Source organism: Xiphophorus couchianus, chromosome 14, assembly GCF_001444195.1.
Source record: "Xiphophorus couchianus chromosome 14, X_couchianus-1.0, whole genome shotgun sequence".
NCBI classification, from domain to species: domain Eukaryota; kingdom Metazoa; phylum Chordata; class Actinopteri; order Cyprinodontiformes; family Poeciliidae; genus Xiphophorus; species Xiphophorus couchianus.
This window is the reverse complement of record NC_040241.1, coordinates 17,862,701-17,874,936: the sequence shown is the minus strand read 5'-3', so window position 1 is coordinate 17,874,936 and position 12,236 is coordinate 17,862,701. Positions and strand designations below refer to the sequence as shown.

At 38.9% G+C, this 12,236-nt stretch overlaps 1 protein-coding gene across 3 annotated transcripts; it reads right to left on the bottom strand.

Moving 5' to 3' along the window:
* Positions 1-403: 403 nt before the first annotated feature.
* Positions 404-12,158, bottom strand: paip2b (poly(A) binding protein interacting protein 2B). 3 transcript variants are annotated; one of them, XM_028037830.1, is made up of 4 exons: positions 12,010-12,158; positions 3,157-3,323; positions 2,409-2,591; positions 404-2,324 (listed from the first exon to the last, which is right to left on the bottom strand). In XM_028037830.1, exons 2-4 carry the CDS (start codon positions 3,310-3,312, stop codon positions 2,268-2,270), a joined length of 396 nt encoding a protein of 131 aa, XP_027893631.1. In that variant the 5' UTR covers positions 3,313-3,323; positions 12,010-12,158; the 3' UTR covers positions 404-2,267. The 3 variants fall into 3 exon arrangements, with proteins under 3 accessions (XP_027893631.1, XP_027893630.1, XP_027893633.1); XM_028037829.1 differs by lacking the exon at positions 12,010-12,158 and adding an exon at positions 9,389-9,545; XM_028037832.1 differs by lacking the exon at positions 12,010-12,158 and adding an exon at positions 7,012-7,161.
* Between the last annotated feature and the right edge of the window lie 78 nt (positions 12,159-12,236).

The following is a 12,236-nucleotide window of genomic DNA, read 5'->3' as shown; positions in this document are numbered from 1 at the left end:
TTGTAACCACTTCTGCTGGTTGCTGAGGGTTGGAAGCTCGATCCGTTCCAGAGCTTTACCATCTTGGTTGCCGTCCTGAGGTTTCTCCAAGACTCCAGCTGCACTGTGCAGTCAGTCTGACAGACTTGATCCTCGTTGCCAACAGCTGATGTTGGACTTTGTGGCTATTCAGTAGAGGCAAGGCTGACTAAATTAGTCATTTGAATTAAAATCTTATGTTGCACTTGCACATTTTCCTGATATTGTACAGCCGTTGCTGAAACCCATCATCAATGTAGTAAAATGTTGAAGTTGAGCAAAAAACTGGAGTCATCTACCAGAGCTGGAACCAGAGACGTGTACTTTAAAATATAATTAAACTGGAGGAAAGAGAATCCCAAACAGAAAAAACAAACAGCTTAGATTTGTCTTTAACATCTTTATTCGTCTTTTTTCATTATTTTTAACTCTATTGAAATTCATACTGTGTCTTCTGAATTTTTTTTACTTTTCCCCCCGTTTCTCTCCCTCTCTCTTTTTTTTTTTTTTTTTTTTTAAACAGCTTCTGTCATCTAACTCAAAACAAAAATCATCAAAAATGATTTCATGTTGTACGATCCACCTGGCGGACGGTCCCCGCTGGCTTCTCCATTCTCCAGGTTGCTGTTCGGTGCTGTGGTCCAACACTGTGAGGAAGTTCCACCTGAAAACCAGAACCCCTGCGTTTCCAGGCAGCAACAGCATCAAGACGAGCCAATAGGACGGCCAATTACCCAGTGGTGAAATATTCTGATGGTTTCTCCATGACACTGCCGCTGAATTTATAAGTCGACGTGGCAGATTTCAGAAAACAGGACGTCGTAATTTTTGATTGCAGCTAAAAGTATCTCCTTTTAATTTAACTGATATTATAGTCAAACAATACAAACTCCGGAAAATCCTGGAACACCAGGAGTTCTGGTTCGGAAGGAAGAACTTCGTCGAGAAGAAAAACAAATTCTGTTCTTGAGTAGGAATAAAAAGAATTGGAGGGATGCAATACTGTCCACCAAATGCTCCACTTTACCAGGACAAATTGGACACCACAGTAGAAACCAGCGCCTCGTCCTCAAATACACAAAGTGGAAAGAAAGGAGGAAAAAAAAAAAAAAAGGAGACGAAGCTATTTTTGAGAACCTGATCTGGACACCAAACCTGAACGAACCGAGCCGGTCCAGCAGGAGGAGGCAGCGGCTGTGTTTCAAAGCAAACCCATCTCCTCCACCCCTTCATCCCCCCCGTTCCCATAACAACGCTGGTCCCCAAATAAACCCAATCTGAAACCAAGCATGAAGCCGATAGCAAAATAAACAATTAGAATCTCTTTTTTTTTTTTTTTTTTAAACAACAAACTCAACTTGATGCATGATTTAGACGTTAAACCACCTCGGCTCTTACACGCTGGACAAAAAGATAAACCTGGATTTGTATATAAAAATCTGAAAAATAAATTTCTCATCCACGATTACAGCTGTCCATGTCTGCCCTGACAGGATGAAATGAACTGCCAGGCAGGGTGGGGGTGAACGGCGGGGGAGGGCAGGAGGCGTCTGGGTTTGTTAGGAAACAGAGCTGCTGCAGCTTCAGGTGAACTCGTATCTCTAGATGCACAAGAGCTGCAACGTAACCAGGAGTTTTCGTATGTCGGATTTAATGAATTTTGATGACTGATGAGTTTGCAGAGCAGCCACAGAACCTCACTGGAGTCCCCTGAAATTCTTGTCCTTCTTTAGCCTTGCTGTTGCTGAAACCCTCTTCCTACTAAAAAATGGTGTTTGCTCATTTTAGAGAAAAAAAGAGAAAAATTGAAAATAAAGCAGTTACAAGTGTTGATCCAAACTGTTTTAGATTTCTTGTAAAGCCTTTTTGTTGAAGTTTTGACCTGGCATCTCTCTCAGGTAGCTGCCACAATTCCCAGGGAGCCACAGTGAGCTCTGCATGCTCTGCAAAACGGAAAATATGACACGTGAAATGCAAACGATGAGCTAGCATCTGCGGGGCCCAGCGCCCCTCAGTTTACGAGAAAAAAAACAAAAATAAAAAGATTAAAGAGGAAAAAAGAAAAGAAAAAGAAAGAAATCCCCCCACCCCCCAACTGGGCCTACCGGCACGCCACTGACTTCAAGTGTGTACGGTGTGTGTTTGCGTGTGTGTAACAATAAGAATGTGTGCGGCCACGGCCGTAAAGAGTCTCTGGATGTGCAAGGGCTCATGTGTGCATGAAGGCTCCATGGGGGTGAGGGGGACTTCTAGTATTTCATCCCTGGCACAAATTCCTTCGCTTCAGGATTCAAAATGCTCTTCCTCTGCAGAAGAAGACGAGAGAACAGACTTAAAACTTTTTCTTGTAAACAGGATGTGTGTGAGGGGGAGGGGAGACGCAGACTCACCGCCACTTCCTCCACGTTGCTGTGGTGGTCACTGACCGACAGCCCGTTGAGTTGCTGCTGCAGCTGGCCGACTCCCTGGTTGTTGAGGTCACGCGAAGGGATGAACCAGTCCTGGTCTTCCTCCTCCAACATTTCCTGGAAGCAGCGCTCCAGGAACTCCTGCTCCAACAGCTCCTCTTCCACCTGGGAGATAAAAACAACCAAAAACATATGAGGAACGGCAAAAATATAGAAGAGAGACTCTGCATCACAGCATTTTAGGTACAAAATTTAAAGCTGCAGTATGTAACTTGCATGAAGGTTAAAATAAACTAACAAAACAAGCTCCTCTGCCATCTGTGGAAATGCACAGATGATCAAAAACAACCAATCAGAGCCAGGAGGCGGGTCTTAGCGCTGTCAATCACCTTCTCTCTGCTATGCTACAAAAACAGGCTTAAGTAAAACTACTAATGGAAACAAGAATAAAGATTTTTTTCCAGACATTTTAAGGGTTTGATTGCTGTAATGCAGTTAAAATTCCTTCATTAAACACTGAAAAACCCTTTTTGTATTAGAAAGATTATTTTCAAAGTTGACTATTATACAGTTTTATGTATATGACTATTTTACTGCTCTAAATTGAATGAAAACATTTTCACATCGAAATCTACCAGGACTGTTAGTCATTTTTGGCTTGACTGTATGGAAGGAGGGAAAGGAAATGCGAGACTCCTACAACATGAAATGGTACATTACATAAACACACCTGTCTGTTATACTCCTCCTCGTTCTCCATCCACATGTACTCAGCAAACGGGTTGGCATCGGGTCCGTCTCCTGCGTGCCCATTGGCCACCGGCTCTTTCCCTTCCTTTCCCGGCGCTCCGCCTCCCGGTGTGTTGGCGACCTCTGGACCGCTCATCTCAGCTGGCTCTGTTTGACAGTTACAGAATGAAAGTGAAGAACGTCATAGGGCTGGACAATAAACACGTAATCAATATCAACAACAGATTCAGTAATTTCACTGAACTCCAATCCAGAACCGCACAGGATTCTGGGGGATGTAGGCAGAGGAAAGGCTTTAGTTGCTCAACCAGCGAAGAAAGGTCGGTGGAATCAACTAACTCACTTTCTCTCTGGTTACCTAGCAACAACCTGCTGGTGGCAAGCAGTTTCAAGTTCCTAACTTTGGTTACCTAGCAACCTGTTGAGTAACTTGCACAGCAGAAGTTAAAGGTTTCGCCACAGTCTCTCTACGACTGTCACGATAAATTTTGCTGGACAGTAAATTATCCTGGTATTTATTGCGATAAATGATAATATTGTTGTTTTGAGACCAATTTGAAGGAATGTTAATGGCATAACGCAAGAACACATTCTCAAATATCAATAAACTTTCATTTCTAACAAACATTCAACACAAAAATTAAATAGAAGCAACAAATAAAACAAGTTTTAATCAAACTGTCCTTCAAAACAAGAGCTAGCTAGACAGAAAACTTCTGTCATCCAATTTTTTACAGAAATATAGAAAAACAAAAAATCATGCAAATGGAAATTATCAAGTTTGTTTTGAGTTTTTATGTGAAAAATCAATTTATTGCTTATTGAAACAGGCCCAGTTCCCTCTTTACTGCTTAAAAATAAACAGCATGGAGAGAAAACTGTGGATAAAACAGGAAAGGTTATTCCACAAGTTTTACACCATTTCTGATATTTAAAGCAAAAAACTAATCTATAATTATTGATATCGACTGACACTAAATGGTTGTATCATGATACATTTTTTAGATACATTGTCAAGCCCTAAAACATGGTAAATGTCCAACAAGTTCAATATCTCTGCTGTTAAATTTAGGATATGATCCAGGTTAATCAGAATGATTCCCTTCTCACTATAACATCTGGATAACAAAAACAGCTGGGATGGATCCAGTTGGGCGACCCGATTCATCAACCTAATCAGCCTGGAGCCCAAACAGAGTCTCAGGCATTTTGTTTACCATCACCAGTTGGATTAGGAAGGCGGCGCTGCAGTAAAACACGGGTTTTATCATTAACTAGACACGAACACGCAGCTCCGTTACCAGGCAAACTCACGGAGTGTGTGGAAAGCAAGCAAATGAAATTTAAAAGCAGGTGGAAGCTGGAAAAGGCAGGAAGTGCAACTAATGAATTAAAACCTGAAAGAAATAAAAAAGGGCTTCTGTCTGAGCATTGAGGGTTGCAGACTATAATTTCATTCACGAATGCTGAAGCACGTTTTAATGTGACGTGGCTCAGATGACTCACTCTGCCTAAAGCGGCTTTTTCTTATCCAGACGCTTCATTAAAGCAAATCTGAAGCCTAAAATGTGGACAAGGGTTTAAAAATCCTGCAAGCAAATACTGTAAGAACAGTTTTTACCCAAAGCGAAGAGGGTAAATAACTCCATTAAACCTCAGCGCACATCAGGACCTCAAATTATTTTACCCCGTAAAAATCACAGACAAATATTACTTCTATTTTTTTTCCAGCTGCTGCAGATTGCTGCACATGATGCAATCCAGGCAAATAAAAGGAGTCATGTGAAATCTTGCTGCTTGTTGCAACACTGATACGTTTGTCTTAGAAGAAGGATTTTACAGGAATCAAAAAGGTTTTTAATGGTCAATCTTCAGTTTTATGCAAATTCTCTGAAGAAGTCCTTGTTTCATGATAAAACTCATCTGTAAAGAAATTTACAACAGTCATAAAGCAGGAACCAAACATCTTCCAGTGTCTGGACTCAACTGTAGTTGCCTTCACCTCGTCATGGTTCAATGTTGGTGGATTTTTCCGTTTAGTTATGGAAAATTTCCATTTACAGATTTTTCTGTAGACCATATCTAAAATATTTGAAAGAAAAATGCAGCTTGGAAAGCTGACATATTTACACACAATGCTACTTGACACATTATTGGCTGTTCTCCCCCAAGAGCAGACCAAACAAAGACTGTAGACGTTAGCGTCTGCTGCACTGCTACGACGGTTTCCACTGGGCTTATTAATGCATATTTAGGTATATTTGCTGTTCTAACCATTAAAATAGGAAACTAGAGGTGGTTTTAGACTAGAATGAGCCACAAATAGTCAACATAATCGATGGAGTCAATGATAATTCTGCTGCATTTTTGTTGAGGCATAATTTTAATGCATTTCTGACCAAAATTACAACATTTGTTACATTTTCAGCTGCTGCGGTTTGCTTACACACCTCACTGTCAAACCAACCAAACTAATTGAAAAGCATGTTCCCCTCCTCACCTGTGGGGGCGCTGCACCAAGAAACACTGAAGGAAATGACAAATAAAAATGGAGTGGTGTCAGATTTTAGCAGTTGAAAGATTTCTCTTTTGCAAAACTCAGTGATTTCTCCTTCTAGGGTTAGACTCGCGTGTTTGTTTTGGTTGAATTTACCCAGAATCCCCTGCGTTGTTGTCCACTTCCTGCTTTTGGAGTTGTAGTCGGTTCGCTTGGCATTCAAATATGCATTCGTATGACAGCGTTCACTTCAACCAAACCGAGTTCGAGGTTTTTAGGTGGACCAGAGTTCGCTTATTTTGGTCCACATCAGAGCCCGATCGTGCAAACAAACCTGAGTTTCTAAATAAACTAGAGTTCAATTAAAGCAGACTAATCAGGGCTGGAGTGAATACATCCTCGAATACAGAAGTGTCAAATTCCCGTCCTGAAGAGTCACCAGAATCACATAATTGGATCACTAACAGGGCTTTGTAAAAGTCGAGTCAGTAAGGATACGATTCAGTCATTTGTGTTGGATTTAAAACCGATCCATCTGCTGCTCCGTCGGCTGAGTCAAGTTATTTCATCTCAAAGGATGAAGTCGCCTAAAATATGGGACAACTCCTGGCCCGGGCGAAGGCAGAAAGGAAGTTTCATTGAGAACCTCAGCACCACGAGGCATGATCAGCGGCTGAGGATGACGCCGAGCCAAAAATAGGCAAAATGTTCTGAGAAATTGGACAAGTTTTCCTGTTTGTCTCTGAATAAATGTTAATGAAAACATTTAGAAACACACCGGATTGATTAACTTTTGAGCAGCTGATCAAATCATTTTGTTATTTATACCAACAAAAATCACATTTAAAGACAAGGCTAAAAACAAAGCAGTAATGTTACCGTCTCCATTACTACATTTTAGGTCAAAGCTTTAATAGAAAATGTTTTTCTATAGGAGTTTCACTTATTATGCCTCATTGATTACCAAGTCAGTCATGCTGCATATTATATTCTAATTATTAAGGCATATTTTACTCTTGAATAAAGCAAACTGAATAGAATAAAACCAATTAATTGTTTTTATGGTTTTGTATTTAGTTTTCCCTTGGTGGGAATGTTTTAAAGTACAACTCTTGTCATTAATGCAAAAGTTTACTTTAAAAATATTTTTAAAAACACTTTGCAGACATATTTCAGATCAACTAGATGCATAAGTTACAGTTTCATCCACTGCCAACTAAGAAACATTTCTCAAGTAGAAAGTAACTTTATACTTTAGTCTCTTTTTACGCTACATAATTTATATCAATGTTAAATTGCATAAAATGTTTTCAATTAAAATATAACTTTCTTCAATACCTTAAAAAAAGGACCAGTTGTGGTAGTCCCGCTAGAAAACAAACTCCTTATATAAGCAGTAGAGTAAATATCTTCAGGAAGTGAAAAAAAAAGACTTCCTCTTCCTTCAGTGGGATTTTCCCTCCCTCATCTGGGATATTTACATCTCGATCAACAATAAAAGTTCACAGATATACAAACAGCCGCAGGAACAGCAGCCTGTCGTCACAAAACAAAGAAATCCCTCCAAGTGAAAGGAGTCGGGATTTGATCAGCGCTTTTCTGACGCAGGCGTAGTATTACTACTACACTAGACAAGCCCATACTGATGACATAATCCTCCAGCTGCTACAGGCCAGTCATGACTCACATGGTAAAAAAAAATATATATATATATCTCAACGAGCAGCTTAAGGGCCGACCCGACCTAGGCGTCGTTTCTGCAATGTTTGACTTGCAGAAAACATCCCATAATGAGCCAATTCCAAACCTCAGACAAAAATGTTTCTCCTTGCACGTTTTGTGCAGAGCAGTCGCCATGTGCGAGCGGAGTTTACCCTGACACAGACGGGCAAACGGTGTTTTTCAGGACAGCGTGAACAAACATGTAATCTAAGTAGGTTAGAGGACAGAGGAAAGATGTGTCTGGCTAAGAGAGGCAATAAAGACGGCTGATCGAACGGCTATAACCGATAAATGAAAAACAAACCAGTCAGGAGAGAGTAAAGTAGAAAGAATTACTTTAAAGAGAAATCTCATGAGCTGCTTTGAATCTGAATTACATGTGTTAAAAATTATATTAAAGGTTTATAAAAAGCCAAAGAAGAACTGGTAAAGCTTCAAATGTGATGAGTAAAGAGTGACAAATAAAGAAAATAAGCCCAGTAATTATAGAAAATTACATCAAAACCAAAATCCTTTAAATATTTAATGTAGAGCGACTAAAAGCAACCTAAAACCTACCATGTTAGCCTCCAACTAACAATTAAACTCTTGTAGAAAACACATTCAGCTGCCAAACCTTAAATCTTTCCCATTAAAATGCAACTAATTTTAATTAGTCTGCATCATTCATGCAATAATTATCAGGTAAGATAAACAAATATGATGCTGAAATCCAATTAGCGCGGTCAAAACACACCAACATATTGTGAATTTACAGTTTTTCATGCACACATTTTAAATGTTGAAATGTAACTTTGCAATACAAGTTTCTGTATTAAAAGATATATATATTTATCTTAAAATGTTCAGATTTCAATTATTAGTGAAAGGAAGTAACTAGAAGAGTCATTTTCAACATATATATTTTTATTTGTATAATTAACACACTGGGTGAATATAAATTTAACTTGAACTGGAAAGAAAAGGTTTCATTTATGATATTTTGTAATATTGTTTTTCTGTGAGGTTAAGGTAAAGTCAATTTAGCTCTAAATACGTCAGTGCATACAGGTAAAAACTAAAACTAAAGTAAATAGAAAATATATAAAAAATAAAGATCAAGGTAAATATGAGAATATAAGCAAAAGTGAAACTACTTTTTGGTATTTTGGGATTAAAACCACATTTTTAAATGTTTTTACTTGTTTTGTATTTCTATTTTAAACATTGTATGATGAACGCGGTTGATAATAACCCACTAATTCAGCATATGGGATTTTCTAATAATTTGTAAATTTTAAAATACATTTTAATGACTTTTTATACGTTCAATTGCATGAGAAACCTTGAAAATACCAAATACACTTAATGAGTATCGGTAGGGGGGAACAAACATGCCTAAACTGTCCGTTTCAGCCATAATAAGCAGTGTAAATAAGCGCCTTCCTAACTGTTTCCGTGATGTAACCAAGCTACATGTAACAGGAGCGACGCGGCTCGGAGCTAACGCCTTGCTAACGGGTTTCTCCGGGTGTAAAGCTCTGCCCCCGGCTGCCTGTTGTGAACGGATTTAGCTGAGGTAATGCTCAGAGGCCGGCTGTAAACAGACTGTCAGTGGACGCGGCCTAAAATAAAAAATAAATAAAAAAAAGGAAAAGGTGAGAAGCTATCCCAGTAACAACAAAGAGCGGAGGGGGGCTGGCTGCCTGCCTCAAAACTGTTTTCACTTTAAACTCAAAAAGCGCAAAACATCCCCAACAATACAAGCATCAAATTAAAAAGGACGACATTAGCTTTTAAAACGCCTCGAAACAGACCGAGGACAAGCGCAGGTGCTACGCGAATATTTGAGGCCAAACAAAGTGGGGTTCGCTATCAGCTAGCAGGCTGCTACAGCATGGCAGCATCCCTGAAGCAGGTCAACAAAACAAGCGTCCGCTTACCAACATAACCGCCGCCTAACACGCATCAATCACCGGGCGTTTACATGCAGCAGTTCGAGATTTATATTTACCTGGCATCGTTCTGTCGGTGTTCGTCTTAAAGCGCAACGTTACTCGGGTTGAAGTGCCCAGCGAAGAGTGCTCGCTCGTCGTTTCTCCAGCGGGGGATTTCTCTGAGCTAAATCCTGTTAGCCTGCTGCTATCGTGCTATGCTGATGCGTTCGCGGACTTTATAGCAGCTCGGACATGTCGGGATTCCAATGACAGTCGTGCAACTCGGCAAAAACGGTTTATAGTCAAGTTTTTAAATATGGGTTGGCGTGTTCTGAAGGTTTGGGAAAGTGTGCACCGACTTTACAGGATTAAAGATAAAAAAAATAGTATTTTTTACATGCTGGTAAAGTATTTTACAATCGAAACCAGAAATTTAAATACAGGGGCAGCCCAACCCTTTTTGGGACCAACATACCAACACACACCTGCTTAATCATTCCTAAGCTACTCTTTGTGTGTAACATACATACTAGCATCTACTACCATTAGCATAATGTAATTATGCCATTGATTTTAATCTTAAATGAGGAGCAAGCTAAGAAAAAATATATGAATTTTGATTTGATCTAAGTGTGCCATTTTATTTCAACCATCTGAAAGTAATGGCAGATGATAAACAACTTTGATATCTTATGTTTCCACAACAGTGTAAGCAGCCATCAACAGGAAGCAATTAACTTATTTGTACAACTATAAAAAGAATGGAAATTTTCATATATACACACACATTTTTATCATGCTACCTTGGTGCTCGTGGGGTCCCCCTGGTGGTGTGGGGGCCCTAAGCAGTCACTTAACTCGCAAATGTCTTTGTTCGGTTCTGTTTAAGTACACTGAATAAAAAGAAAAATAAATGTTTCCTCTGTTTGAAGTTAAATCAGACTAAACCTTTCATGCTTTAGGTCAATTAGAATTACCTGAAGTACTTATATTTGCTATATTCCACAATAATGACAGGGAGAATATGTCAGATTTATTTATTTAGGTTTTCTAAATCAGCTGGAGTTCTGGTCCATTCCTCCTGCCAGAACCGGTGGAACTGAGTCAGATTTGTAAACCTCCTCATTCTATTCACTAATTTTGTCCTTTAAAAAAAATAAATAAATAGAAAATTAAAAAAAAAAAAATCAAGATTTGCATCCAAAAAGGACAACAAACAGATTGTAAATCAAAATATGTTCAAACTTCAGGGCAGAAAGTTCAAAAGCAGTAAATAAATACAAAAATAATATAATAATATTTATAAATAATACAAATAAATAAGCAATAAATCAATTGATCATATAATAAATTAAAATGAGATACATTATTTGCAGAATTAAGACTTGTACAGGTACTTATTTCAGAAATGCAAATTTCATCCTCATTTTGTCTACAGATTAGACGATTGTACCTTTGTCTTTTTAGGCTTTTTTGTTTTGACAAAGCCAGATTTATTTGTCTATGAATGAAATATTTCATTTTTTATTCAGTTTTTAATATTATTTTACACATTTTTGTGAGGTGTATTTTAGAAAGCCATTTTTTTTAGTTATGAAGATTTCTTTTTACTTTTTTATTATTATTATTATTATTATTATTCAGTTTTATAAAAACAAAATAGTTTTCAATTGTATTTATTCATTTATTTTTGCCTGTTTGTTGAATGTTTTTCCTAGCCACAGCAATAGGTTTTTAAGTAAAATACTTTTATCCTTTTTTATGTATCCTTTACTCCATCCATCCATCCATTTTCTGTTCACCCTTGTCCCTAATGGGGTCGGGAGGGTTGCTGGTGCCTATCTCCAGCTACGTTCCAGGCGGGAGGCGGGGTACACCCTGGACAGGTCGCCAGTCTGTCGCAGGGCAACACAGAGACATACAGGACAAACAACCATGCACACACACACTCACACCCCTAGGGAGAATTTAGATAGACCAATTAACCTAACAGTCATGTTTTTGGACTGTGGGAGGAAGCCGGAGTACCCGGAGAGAACCCACGCATGCACAGGGAGAACATGCAAACTCCATGCAGAAAGACCCCGGCCGGGAATCGAACCCAGGACCTTCTTGCTGCAAGGCAACAGAAATGAAAATAAAATAAACATATATTTTTCAGTTTTTTGCCAAAAAGTAAAACAAATAACATATTTTCCAACTGTAGCGATTTTTTAAAATGAGTATTAGAAATCTGAACTTTGATCTTAAAAATTCAGAGCTTATAAAAAGTCCCTGAACGCAGCATGTGGACAAACATCCACCACGATGCTCTTCACTCTCTTACACGAATGCTTGCGTGGCTTCCTGAATTAAAGCATTTCTCACGACTAATTAAGACATTCAGACGCTTCCGTTTTGTTTCAACACTAACGTGGCTGAATGCGTGGGAATTATTACGAAATAAAACCTTCCTGTTGTTCTAAATAGTGTGGGGTAAAATTGCTACAGCTCATGTTACCCCACCTCTAACCTCGAGAACCGCATTCTGACCTTAAAAGAGCTTTTATTATGAGTTATTTCCCTATTTTATACACAACCGTTCGATGTAACATTGCGCAGAAATAGAATTATGTTAAGAAAAATTGCGGCTACTTATTTACACGGAGTGCGTCCAGCCTGCCCTGTTGCCTTTTTAAGCTAGTTTTCACCCACTCACCACTGAACTTTAAGTGTAAAACGGGGGCAATCCGCAAGCCAGCTGTCAAAAGAGGAGGGGGGCAAAACGTCTCTTTAACGGTCCCAAAAACCCACGCTGTGAAGAAATTCCTCCAGTTAGCTCCAACTCGCTTATCCCACTCTCGTGTCCTCGGTCTGTTTGCTCGTGTTACTAAGCTAAAACACCATTAAAAAAACGCTAGATTCAGTCTAAGCGCTGAGAGGAAA

Coding starts and splice junctions, on each gene's coding strand:
- paip2b (XM_028037829.1), bottom strand. Junction 2,592..3,156: donor AGGAGGAGTATAACAGACAG/GTGTGTTTATGT, acceptor TTTATCTCCCAG/GTGGAAGAGGAGCTGTTGGA. Junction 2,325..2,408: donor GCAACGTGGAGGAAGTGGCG/GTGAGTCTGCGT, acceptor CTTCTTCTGCAG/AGGAAGAGCATTTTGAATCC.